Here is a 13798-nt window from a genome sequence, read left to right as displayed (position 1 = left end):
GGCACTCAGAATCTCCCCCCCCCCCCCCCCACCTCCTCACTAATGAAACCTTAATCTGGGCATTTGTTATGTACAGTAAATTCATGATATCTAACTTTGACTCATTAAATCAGCTCTGAAGGCACTATAAAATATTAATATTAATCTGTTAGTGGTTTACAGAATGTTCATTTGTGAAAGGGGTGGCTCTAGATGATAATTTATAGAAAAGCTGACAGAGGTCGCAGCAATGATCAAACTGGCATTCTTCTGTAGAATGCCTCCAGATTTAATTAGGATTCTGATTAATTCTCAGTAATCTTCAGTCATGTCCTCACTTTATTTTATGCATGCACATGTTCTGCAACTTGTAAGGATGGTAGGCAGGGTATGTTAAAACACAGGTATTACACATTCCAGCAAGTATCTGCAACTCACCATTCACTATTTTTGACTGATGCATCCAGATTTATAGCTTTATGTAACAGTTCTTGAGAATTTTTGGGTTCTACTCCCTCTAACAGTCACTCAGGAACAGTCAATATAGTGTCCATGTTGTGGTTCATATGTTTCCTGGTTCAGTTTTAAAAAAATAATAATTCAGTTTTCTTTTTCCTTTGTTTCAGATTATTATAATGAACATTAGTTTTAAAAAAAAAAATTTGAACTGGTTTGAAAATTTTGAAACCAAGAAAATAATTATTTGAACCACAACATCCGGGCTTGATTATTGTGACCAATACAGCCGCCTTTAAGTTTGGGTCTGGATTTTTTCCCTTTGCGACTAAAATATCTGGAGAAGTTGCAAATTTGCAACTTGTTTTCACCTTCGCTCTTTTGAAACAAAAGGGCTGGCAGTGGCCACTTTGCTGCTACTTTTGCTAAAATAAAATTAATAAAGAAATGACAAAATTATTTCGTTTTTTGTCGTGAGCTTTTTTCTTAATCTTAAGATAGCATAATTGTAGCGAAATTAGCTGCAGTGTTATGTGCACAACTCCATCCCTTCGATATAATTTGCTATTTTCAGCGGTTTCTTTAAATGCAAGTATTGTGGGCTCATATTTTGTTTTGCTACATGTACACCGCTGACAACACAATGCAGCGCAACGATTTTCTGAATGAATATTTCTAAAATTTGCGAAATTGCAACTAACTTTTCGCATCTTGTCGCAAAATTGAGACTGGATTTTTCCTTAATTTCATTAGCCCTGAACATCTATCAGGACCTAGATAAACAACTTAGTAGCTCAATGGGTAGAGCATCCAACTGGTGTTATGAAGGTCAGAGGTTTGAATCCTGCCTAGGAGTCTGACATTTCAGTTGCCCTTTTGCCCATCACCAAGCAACTAGTCTCTAGTTGCCAGTGGTGGATCCAGGGGTGGGGGCCGGGTATCCCCCCTACCCCCCCCCCCCCAAATAAAAAGAAAAATAAAATAAAAATACAAAACAAAAAAAGAAAACATTACATAAAAAAAACAAACAAAAAACACCAAAACTGTGAAAGGGCAAAAACAAAATGTTTGAGGGCGGGTCCCCACCTTACCTCCAGGTCTGGATCTGCCACTGGTTGTAGTAGCACATTATTTGTAACCGATAGTATTTACCCATACTGTACAAGTGCTTGCCTTCCTTAGAACCACACAAGGAAACATGGTCTCTAATGTCTACAGATTGTGCCAATCATGTCATCTATTTAATGAGAGTTCATGGAAAAATATGCAAATGTATGTCCTGTCTGGCTTCCATCATCTAAAAATTCCTCCAGTGGTATTATAATAAAGAAACTCACCATGTTTTTTTTAAACTGTCTTTGTGAAAATTAAAACTGAAAGCTTTGATCTTGGAAAGTCAAGGTTTAGTCAAAACCATTTATTTGCATATTACCAGTTAGATATTAACATGTACTGTTCCTGTTAATTTCCGTATTCACTTTTCAGGCCGTTCAGTCACCGCTGTAACTCTAATTTCCGCAGACAAAATAGTAGTAATTCAATGTGGATAGTTCCTTTAATATCCAAGGTTCTGTATGCAAATATGTAAAAAATGAGTTTTTTGTAGTAATATGCAGGAGAATTAAACAAGTGTTACACTGTAGGTTTGAAATTGTAAACCCAACCGTTTAATTTGTGACTAGTATGACAAGTTGCCTTGATAACAAAAGCTCTATTTATTGTGCTGCTTCTTCTTACACTTGCTCCAGAATGTCATCTAGATGAGAAATGTAATTAATTGCATATTTCAGTATTTTTATCTTTGGGAGTTTGGTATCACATTGATATCCAGGAATTAACTGTCTCAGGTCCTGATATGCACTATTTAACTGTGCCACTCTTCGCCGTTCATGTTCGTTTGCTAAAAGCCGGTTTAGCTTTGACCTTTGGCGACCCTTCGCAGGGAAACCATCTTTCTCCCCCTTCCACTCTCCTTCCTCGCTGGGCATAACAAAATCAGAACTGTATGTCCGTGGCCGAGATGTTGTCATTCTAGTGTTGTAAGGCTTTGCTATTCCGTCTTTTCTTCTTTTCTTTGATTTTGGGTGTTGTGGTTTCCTTAGTGCTTTAAAGGATAGTTCTTCTTGAACATCCATGGTTTCTGTTTCCATTTCCACATCACTACAAAGTTCATTGTTGTCCTTTGACTCAGTACATTCTTGTGTCATCTTTACTAAAGGAGTAACTTTTGATGAATGTTTCTTTGTCTCCAAATTATTTTTTCCCTTATCTTTGGCCTCATTTAATTGGTTTGTACACTCATAGGAATACTCAGTACAGGTATTCCTATTGCATGTTTCTTTGGTAATTACTGTATTATCCCCATCAAAGGATGTTATCATTGTCTTTTTATTTACAATTGTGCAAAGGACATTGCCATTATCCCTTTCAGGAGAATTTTCAAAAATTATGGCAGCTTTTTTTGTTGAGTCTTTTATTGCAGCAGTATCCATTCTTTTTTCAGTTTGAGGTGGATATATATGGTCATCCATTATGTGGGATACCTCTCGTGGTTCTCTGTCTTTCCTGTCTTTTCTGTCTTTTCTTGTAGGTAATAATGTACAAGAGAGTTGACAATTTTTCGACAAGCAAGCTCCCTGATAGCTGACATCAGAGTTCATTTTATTACACCATGGAAAAATGTTTAGTTGAGTGATCCTTGGTGGGAAATTTGGCTTGGGGTGATTGCTGCAGAAACAGGTAGCATGCTGATCAAATGTTTTTTTGAAGCACTCACAACAGTGAGGATCCAAGCAGGGATTTTCGGCTGCCATGTTGACACAGTTTTCGGAGGAGTGAGACAATCTTGCTGCTCTGTATTGAAGTTTTGAAAAACTGGAATTATACCATTCAGACTGAGTCCGGTCAAGTGAGTTGAATCGTAAAACTGCAGGATGAAATTGTCTGTGTGGCTGCATGCATGTCTGACAGTGGGCTTCTGGCTGCAAAGGATCTTGGTTGATTTTGATTGCTTTTCTGTTGTTGTTATCCAACAGATCTAAAAATACAGTCAAATGTAGTTTTTAAAATTAGGTTTTTGTTCAACAATCGTCATGAAAGGTTTATACTTCAGCAGAGGTTCAAGCGGCCTATCGTTCTCTCGTTCTTTAAGTAATGGGAGTGTTGTTGTCACAGCTCATTTCCATTGTCAAGACAAAGGTTTTACAATGAACTAATAATTAAATTTCCTTTTTAGTGATGGGACATTTTAAGTCAATTTGAAGAATAGGCGTGCAAAGTTCTTAGACACTCCATTAGCGCTTATCCAGGTAAGCCATAGTCGAAACTTTAAAATTCGCTATGGAAGTTGGATCTCTGGCAAAAGACATGCCGTCGTTTAGGGATGGGGGCACAAATAAAGAACTCTCTTTCCTTTGTTATGAAATTCCATGATTCCAGAGGCTGGGATGAAGCCAATGTTGCCCGGGGTTCGATTCCCAGAATTGGCACCGCATGTGAGTTCAGTTTGTTGGTTCTTTACTCTGCGTTGAGAGGTTTTTCTCCGGGTACTGCTCCGGTTTTCCCCTCTCCTAAAAAAATCAACCTACGATTTGATATCGTTGTTTGATTCGATTTCTGTACAGTGTCACCAATTAGTGCTTCAGCGCTAAATACAGTTGACACTTCATAAAGATCATTCATTCATTCGTTCATTCATTCCGGAATACAAAGTTACAGAAGTGGCTTCTGATCTTTTTGAAGAAGAGCGGTGCTAACTTTAGTTCACTGGTAGAATGACGCTTTTTACTCCCATCTTGCAGCTTTCTTTGAGTATTATGAATTTCATGCTTTCAAGATAGGATAAGTGTAACTTTACGCCGCTTTTTATAAATAAAATTCTCTAGTTTAATAATAATGATAATAATAATAATGATAATGATAATGATAATGATAATGATAATGATAATGATAATGATAATAATAATAATAATAATAATAATAATAATAATAATAATAAAGGTCTTTATTACACTCCCATTACTTAAAGAATAATAAAGGTCTTTATTAAAACACTCTAAACAACAAACGTGTGTAGTTACAATGATATAAATTAAGTCATGCAGACAACTAATTAAGATATCGGGACCTAAGCGATTTGTTAAGATCACCGATCGTTTCATATGTACCTCCGCAAATGTAATTTATTGCATAACCTGTATTTTATGCAATAAATTATACATTGGCGAGAAAGGTAGACGACTAGGTGACCGATTCCGCGAACACCTTAGCGATGTAGAGAAGAATGACAAGGATGCATCCAAGCCAGTCGCTCGCCATTTTGATCTCCCTAACCACTCCAAAAAACATATGCCTATCTGCGGCCTTTCCCTACATCTAGGTACGACGGAAAGCCGCAAGAATCTGAAACAAAAATTTATCTTACAAATCGGCACCCTTAATCCTCACGGTATTAACGAACGCTTTTCATTTAACTAATATATTCCTATTATTCACGTTGCCATTTTACCACCAATAGCGTAGCTCCTACTCTGCTATAAAAACTACACGTAACCCACAATTCCTCGATTCGCTCTGACGAAGGGCTAACGCTCGAAACGTCAGCTCTTAGAATCTCTGTACGGTTGGCAATTTACATTATCAACTCCGTTGATAAAACCAAATTTTTGTATAATTAATTACTTAACTAACTACACTGTAGAGAACAAGCATTGAAACGCTCAGTTCTAACAAACGTAATGATACAGTTGTGACGCCTCTTACGTAACGTAACCATAGTTCGTTCTGGTGGCAGGAGGTCATCTAAAGCTGTGAAATTGTCGCGCCGCTATTTTTTGTATAGGGTCAAACTATCTTATTCTTAATTCTCTTCGTGCGTGTCTGCACATAAGGCCGTGGTCAAACTATATATCATATTAAAGCTAATAGATTGAATTACTCGGATAAAGTTTTTTTTTTGGTATTTAATATTGCCTTTTAGTTTTAAGGCCTCGAACTCAGAACGACCGAGTCTGCTGCAAAAGCTCTTTCCCCTTCGCTTTATAGCCTGTTCCAGGGAAAGAGAAAAAAAATGCGTGCGAAAAATGAGTGGGGGCTTGGGTCGCTTGCCTGCGAGATGGCGCGGAATATCGCCTGCAGGGCTCGAGACTAACTTTTTAGCTCACTAGCCCAGTGGCTAGTATTAGGTCTGATTTCACGAGCCAAATCCAAATTTGCACTAGCCAGTCTCGTCATGTGCAGTTTCATTCATTTGTAAAAACTATCACGAAAAAATTACCGCATTTGCAAGCACAACTCGCGCTTTTAGTAAATTTTCTCATATTCTCATATCCCATCCTCGCAACAGTGGCGCAAATGTGCTGAAGTGTACGGCTTTTCGTATTTTTCTCACGAAGGCAAAGTTTCGTGGCCTTGAGCGCAATTCTCACAGAACCATTGCCAAAACTTTGCAACTCACCATGCAATGCACCGGGGTATGGAAAACGAAGAATAGAGTTTAAATTAAGAAATAGGCCGTACATAAAACTAAACTGCTCGTTTGGAAGTCTGTGGAAAGGATTTTCCTTTGATTAGAGCTATTTTTGCGATTGAAATTTTAACCTGAAAGCGCCATTCTACGGATGAAGCACAAAAGCAGCGGAATGCGGGAAAATAATAATTATATTAAATTCTATATAAAGGAAGTTCGGAAGGACAGACTTGCCCTCATATAAGATTTTATTTTTAATAGTTTCAAACAGCAATCTGTGCGTTTAATGCTTGAATATTTTTCGGAGTCAATTAATATTCGGCGGCCACAGTGCTTGCGAGCAGATTTTCTCTCTTTTTATGTGAGTTTCACCATTCCTAGTAAACGAGATAAGTCGCTCGATATTGTCTCTTTCTTTTTTAAGTTGAAATAAATTATATTTGGATTCAATTTCTAAACAAATTCGTGACCTCTTTCCATATACAGGTAACAAGGTCGCAAACAGTCCCAAACAGTTTGCGTTGGCTCGATCGCAAACACTGTCACTTTTTGTGTTTGTGTTTGCGATCCTCTTTTCCATATGCGTGATTGCTTTACGTAACTTGATCTCGTGATATCGTAAGAAAAGGGCGCAGAAATTAAAGCAGAATTAGTTTTTGCTTCGTGTTCAACTTTTTAAGTTGGAGTTGTCGCGAAGAAGAAGGCAGAGAGGAAGGGTAAAGAGACGTCACCGATTCTGGGTCCGATACATTTTCGAGGAGCAGCAACGGCTGCATCATAGCCAGTATTAATTATACTGTAGGAACTGGCTCTTTGTGATCAAGAACTTTACTATAGGTATATTTGGCAGGATATTCCCCTACGATATTCATTAATTCACACTGTTTTGAGGATTATCGTCGTTGCCACAATCGTACTCGGACGACATAAATTTTCATATACTTGCCTCTAATTCGTCAAAACGTATTACGTGCACAAAAATATCGTCGGTTGATCGCAAACAATCTGAAACAGTTTACGATTGTGTTTCCATATCGTTGTTTCCTCGCTTTTGCATTGCTACTCGTCGCCAACAAGACGTAACAATAGAACAATTTCTATCTCTTGCGTCTTGTTTGCGATCATCGGCGATTATCGGCGATGAACGTAAAAGGTGTTTCCATTTACGCAAACTGTTTGTGATCAAGCTCTCGGAAGGTGCTTGCGATTGTTTGCGACGGAGTTACGCGCATATGGAAACAGCAGCCGAGAAGTTCCGCATGATTTCACTCGTGATTAATCGTTCGCAACGTGGCGTGGGAAAACTGTAATCCGCGTTGGTTTCCTCTTCAGTTTTTTTTTTCAACTTATCGTTTTCAAAGGCAGTAAATTCCATAGAATCCGCTCCCAGTTTCTGTTGTTATTTTCCATTCTCTCCTTTTACCTTATACGTAAGAAATAATTTTCATTTTTGTTTTCGTCCAGAGCTCCACTTCTTCATAATCTTTACCAGCCCCAATGGCTAGTGCAGCTCAAAATCTACTAGCGAAAACTGACATTTCACGAGGCTGTGGCTAGTTGGCAACCGTTAGTGTCGAGCCCTGGCCTGGTACTTAGCCGACGACGCCGTAGGCCGAGTTGGCTAAAATCAGGCGATATTCCGCAAGATTGAGTATGATAATTGTTTTATTATTCAACACATTGATGACAAAGCACAATTTTCTACGTTTATGTACGTTAAGTACGCACGACGAATATTGAGCGCACTATGACCATATTTAAACATTGTCACAATGTATTGAATAATAATACGTTACATTGTTAACAATTGAAGGAAATATCACGCACCAAAATCGAAACTCTCATCTCACACTTAATTTGGGCAGAAAAAGTGCCATGAAATCAGTGTCCGATGACAAACGAAAAATTCCTCAAGCGGTATTTGAAGTAGTACAATTATCTTTTAAAACTGAAAATTTGAAAGCGATATCTTAAAACCCGTCGGGACAGGAGGTTCGAGAAGTTATAATATTGGCGTCAAAATAAACTGCTAGAAAATCGAGCTTGAAGTTCGTGCTGAATAACTCCGCCCCCTACTTGAAAGCCAATTATGCTGAGCCAATTAGCGTTCGGGCACGTACTAAGGTAGCAGATCGCGTGTGAAGGCTGTCAATTGACACCCAATCCTTTGACGTGTGATTGACATGAAACGTCAATCAATTTTCGCGCGCAGATTATGGCGGGAAACAAAGAAAAGCGATTTTAGTGGTTTAAAAATTAATTTTTCAGAATTTTTTTTCGGGAAAATATACTTCACAGCCCATTGATTCAAGATTTGCAACAACAACAAAAACAAAAATTGAGCGAGACGCCCAAATTTGCCTTTGCCGAGACCTTAAAGCCATATTCGTATTGTGGACTTTGCGGTACGCAAACTGGTTAAGACCAAGGAAATTATTCCACATACTGCGATAATTCTTATCTGTAGGCAAGGCGTTCAAAAACCCTGATTATTACATTACTCAACGAAATGGGCCGCAACTGTGTGCAATTTTTAAAGTTGGACTCAGGCAAGGATGTTATGTTAGCCAGCTTCCACAGATCAGGCACAGTGTGATTCTCCGAAGAGCAGTTAATAGAGATGTGGGTGACATCAGGAGAAAGGTCATAAGCAAACTCTTTCCAAGTCCAGTACGGGATTCCAACTTTAAGTAGACGCTTGGTAACACAGGAAACAGTTAGAGCAGGAATCTTACTTGACCGATTGGACCTCAGACGGTTGGATCCAGGGAAAAGTGACGTCAGAGGCTCACTAGCTTAAAATTTCAGCGTGTGAACGCAGTTTATTATATATGCAAAGCGTGGGTTTAAAAGTCTGAAAGCCCAAAACCCCCGTGCTGCATATTAATTCTGCGGCGTACACACGTACTGCATTCTTAAACTAGTGAGCCTTTGTTGTCATTTTCTCCTCGATCCAGCTCTCTCAAGAACATAATGTTAGTAATGGCGGACCATTAAATAGGAAAATTACAGTTAAAATAAAGCGGTTTCTTTTTGAAATCAAAGCTTAAAACGTGGGTCACTTAGTGTTTTGTTAACATAGTTTTGAAATCGAAAGAAAAATATGAATTGATTTTTGGTCACAGGGGCACTTTAAGAGGTTAGCGCTAACCATGCTTCGACCAACCCGAGCCTGAACTTGACTTATTAATTTTTTTCCGGAAGAGTTTGAATTTCAATCAAACTAAAAAATACCCTTACTATTGCGCAGAATCAATTTTCGTCGCTGCTTTAGTAAGTTTTTAGTGTAAGTGTAGAGGTCCCTATTAGACACTCGCACTGATATACCTGGGAAACACTCATCAAGCATGGATTTGATGATGTGGAAAGAATATCGATACATTATGTCAGTTTTGATACTTCAACAAGTCATCCATTTCTAGTTTATGATGATCACGTACATCTCTAAGCGTCACGGTTTTCCTTTCAGCCTTAAATGGGATTCTGGGATACACCAGGGGCCGGTTCCTGAAAGGTGTAATAACTCTATTCCAGGGATAAATATGCCTTATGCCAGCTCATTTATTCCTGGAATAGAGTTATTACACCTTTCAGGAACCAGCCTCAGGACCACAGAGTGGTCAGATCGAACAAGTCCTTGAGCGACCGATACTTTTCTCCAAAAATGTGGGACATTAGTAATAAAAACATCTAAAATTTGGCCTTTCTTGCTGGCGTATTCACCATCTGCAATAGGTTAAGTTGTGTGAGAAGATCCCTGTAACCCAGCTGATTGAGATCAAGATAGGGGGGCACACCAAGGTCTTGGGTACTCGATAGTCGAGCTTATTTGAGATAAATTTTAAACGTGGTGAACAAATTGTTTATAAAGCAAGAAAACTGGGAGATTCCGGCGGCACCTGCTCTTACCTTCGGTTCAAGTAGTGCACACGATCACGTGATCACACAGTCTCGAAACGGAGCACATTGCGCGTGAATTGATCAATTGTGCATTTTTGGTCGCAAAAACAGGTGCGGGCACTTAGCAATGAGTCATTTAATTAAAAAGATTAAACTAAACAGTACATCTTCCTGTCATGTAAAAAAGCCGAGGCGGATCTTTTACAATTTATTGTCCTTTAAAAAGTTTTCAGAGAACAATCAGTTCGGCATTGTATATTCAAAATTCATGAAGCTCGAAAAGTTTTCGGGAAGAAAGTCAGTCTTTAAGGGGACCGGTATCCTCGACGCCGAGGCAGATGCTGCTCACAAAACACAAACGTCTTTCCAAAGCGATAATATTCCTTATCCGAAAAAAACTACGATCTTTGAGCGTGAAAAATTCCAGTCGCAAGGTTAACCTGATAACCTCAACATACGGCTTTGAAAATGGAATACCTTCCATTTTGAAGGGGAGTTTAATGCGCTTCGTTTTATTGGTGGCAGCAAAGCCGTAATCGAGTAAACCCTGTGAGCAAGGTTATTATTTAACAAAGTGCGATATCTGTTTTCCAAGGATCTTTTTACAAGCCCTTGCTGTTTTAAATGCGCATTTCAAACTGCAGGAGAACTCGACGTTCGCGTTGAAAAACGGCAGGAAATGCCAGATGTAAGAGAATATTGCTGTACCTGAAGAAAATCCATCTGGAAGAACGAGAGACAACTGCAGTATCAACTGGAATCGTTTGCGATTCGGAAATCTATTGTTTTGCTTCGGCGACTTGTTTAACTGACAAGTCCATTACCCAGTTTAGCGATCATAAAGAAGCATTTCACTACCAAAAAGCCATTTGAAGAAGTCTATTTTGGACCCAGCTGTTTTAATTTGCGAAGCGTTATCGAAAATAGGCATTCCTCGAATTGCTAGTATTGACCGGCAGACTGAATTCATTTGTCAGTGAAGTTCGCATCACATAGAAACCGAACAGAATCGATTTCACATCTGTGTTGCCCGAAAACACAAATAGCTTTTTCGTATAATAAGGCTTTCCGTTGTTAAAAAAAAGTGAAGAATGGTCTCTTGGTGGCGCAGTTGTTTCTGAGCTTTTTCCTGAATTTCCTTTTGATCTTCACCCCAGTTGATCGTTATTCCAAACACAACGATTTTTCGAATTTTTCTGGAGTTTTTGGGACTTATATGTCGCTCCTTGCATGATTGCATGGGGAAATGTCGTGTTATTTTTAAAAGTTTGCGCTCAATTTCGATTGAAAATGCAGAGAAAAACAATAAGCCGTCGTTCGCTATAAGATGCAGCCTTGTTTTGGAACATGTAGTGAACATCTGTTTCCAGACAAAAGAATAGCCTTTGAATTTCAACAAAAATTATTTATCTTTCATTTAGATTTTCCTTGAGAAAAATAAAGAAGAAAAGAGTCTTTTGTTCGGATTGGCAAATTGTTCCTGTTTTAAGGGGGAAGATAACTAAAATTGGCACCATCATTCATGACATTAATTTTTGCTTTTGATTCGATTTTAGATTCATAGCTAAAGAAATGGAAGCGAGGGCATTTAATACACCTTGACAGAAAGCAACGGACGTAAAGTAAAAGTATATTTTCACATGCATTCATTCGGCAGTGTGTGATTTTCCGTCTTCAATTTTTATTCGGTTTCATTCGTATTTCTTAAATATCATTAGCGTATCTTTTATATCTGCCTTTTGGACAACGATGAGGTCCAATCTTACAGCGTACATCCTTACAAAAGTTGTATTTATTCCTCTGAAATCATAACAAATCACAGACAGGAATATAAACAGTGTTAACCCAGCCGCGCGCTGGAAAATCTTCCTTTATATGAGCGGCCTTTTTTTCCCATTATCTTCTGCAATCGCCGATCGTAAATCATCTGTACCAGATGGTTCAAAAGCCCTTGTCTTTAATTTTGAGGCTAATGCACTCTCATCTCGTCGCCCCTTTGATTAAAATTAATAACTTTTCTTTTTATCGGCAATGGTTGAGAGCATATGGCATTGAATTGTGGAGAAACACGGTGGGTTAACCCTAGGTTTCATTAACATTTCCCGCGCTACATACTGTTAATTTCATTTATCTTGGAAATCCCTGTTATGCTTTCTGTAAATGAAGCCTCAGAGCTTGAATTGAATTTTTACAAATTCTCCTCTCCTGTGACTTTATTTATATTATTTTTCCTGTGAGGTTGTTTGTATTTTTGTCATCCATTTCAATCTCCCCAGAACAGCTGTGACATAAGGTTTCATATGTTTACAGAACCGTTTTAATTTATGGGTAAATTCAAAAAACAACATTTCCAGCGCTTTTTGGGTTGAGTTGCTAGGTTTCAACCATGAACACTGTTTACAAGTAAATGGAAACCCCGTTAAGGCTGCAAAAATAAATGCGATTTTTACTCAGTCAAGTCCCTTTTTGAAGCTGTGGAAATTCAAACAGAAAATCGCCACTTTGCAAAACATCTGCCAACCGTCTCCCAGGTGTGTGTGCTAAAATTACTGTTACTTGCAATAATGGAAATAAGAAAAAGTCCTGAAGGATATTTATGAAGATAAAAAAACCCGTTTTATGCTAAGAAAACCATTTAAATCCCCGTCCGTATAAAGAGTGTCAAAGCTCGAAAATATACGCACGGAAAAGCTCTGGCTTCGTGCGGCGTCCTTGGGTTCCCATACTTTTGCTGATAATATGCAGAGCCAAGTAATGATACCGTAAGCAATTTGAACAAGCTTGAATTAATTAAAGAAATGTCCCCTTTCGAATGAGATTGCTCCACGATTTCGTAGATTTTTTTTTCTGTATAATTTGTCGTAGATTTGGGACATTTTAACATAACGATACTTGCACTCCCTTCGACCCCAAGAGACCAAACGCGAACATCACGCACCGCTTAAAAACACGTGTGGATTTTGAGGAAATAATCTAACCTTTTAGCAACTTACCAGAACTTATCGCAGATTTAGTATCCTCGCTTTTTCGCCTCTTCACGAGAAACGATCGAGGCATGATCGTGAAAGAGAAATCAAACCTGCAATATCCTGTTCGTTGCCCGCCGCTTTTCAGTCAGACGATAGCACTAAATTTCGGGCCATGCAGATGTCAACTATAAATATAATCTAACCTAGCCTCACTTTGACACATTTTACAGCCACTTCCGGTTTAAGAGTAAAGGCCTTCAGACAAAGTCAATAATAGAAAAGAAACCGTAGGACTTTCCTTTTCCTAAAAACAAGCTAATTAAAAAGCCAAGCTTTAACATGCAAAAGTCGAATATCAGAACCGGAAATCATGAATCTTGTCTTCTGGAGTGGGAATTTTGCCGCGGTTTCCAGGTACTGAGCCTCACGGGTTTTCGATAATTTACTGCACATCCTCTCCCCCAGGGCATCTTGTTGGCCTCTGGAAAGCGTGTCTGAGTTTCACGCTAATGCGATCGCACTCGCCCAAGCTTGGATCTCAGAGTTAAGAACAACTAATATTTTGCCTTTGCTCTTTTCTTTTGTTCTATGACAACTCTTTGCAAACCGCATAGAAAAATATGAACTACGTGCTTTACAGATGAACAAGAGCTTTTAATGATTACGATAATAATAATAATAATGATAATAATAATAATAATATTTTATTCATAGACTATTTACAGATTCAAAAATATGAATATTAAAATATATACCCTATGCACATTCTTCTTGTATACAAAAGAGAATTGTCGAAAAATGACTATCTAAAAACACTACTAATAACAATTATAAAAAGCCTCAAAAAGATAAAAAAAAATAAAAAAACTATCTAAAATAATTCGGATTGACAAAAAAGTTACTACTTAAATTCTGGCTTGCGCACTTTCCGATGTAATGTCAATGTCAGATATATTGGCTGCTCTTCTCTTTCTCCTGGTTCCTCTGAGACACAGCAAGGCTGATCGTAGAATGGCAAAGGATACCT

General features: G+C 38.3%; 1 protein-coding gene and 1 long non-coding RNA gene across 2 annotated transcripts in view; one reads left to right on the top strand and one right to left on the bottom strand.

The window, feature by feature from the left end:
* The window catches only part of LOC138022031 (uncharacterized), a 19522-nt gene extending 8037 nt beyond the window's left edge, over nt 1-11485 (top strand). The window contains exons 2-3 of the long non-coding RNA XR_011126507.1: nt 3671-3743; nt 11359-11485. This is a non-coding gene — a long non-coding RNA (uncharacterized lncRNA). The remainder of the gene's footprint in view (nt 1-3670; nt 3744-11358) is intronic.
* LOC138022028 (uncharacterized) lies at nt 2057-12956 on the bottom strand. Its single transcript, XM_068869050.1, has 2 exons — nt 12796-12956; nt 2057-3472 (listed from the first exon to the last, which is right to left on the bottom strand). The coding sequence occupies exons 1-2, from the start codon at nt 12857-12859 to the stop codon at nt 2169-2171; spliced, it is 1368 nt and encodes a 455-aa protein (XP_068725151.1). The 5' UTR covers nt 12860-12956; the 3' UTR covers nt 2057-2168.
* Between the last annotated feature and the right edge of the window lie 842 nt (nt 12957-13798).

Source organism: Montipora capricornis, chromosome 10 (assembly GCF_036669925.1).
Source record: "Montipora capricornis isolate CH-2021 chromosome 10, ASM3666992v2, whole genome shotgun sequence".
Classification (NCBI taxonomy): domain Eukaryota; kingdom Metazoa; phylum Cnidaria; class Anthozoa; order Scleractinia; family Acroporidae; genus Montipora; species Montipora capricornis.
This window is presented reverse-complemented; position numbering and strand designations above follow the sequence as displayed.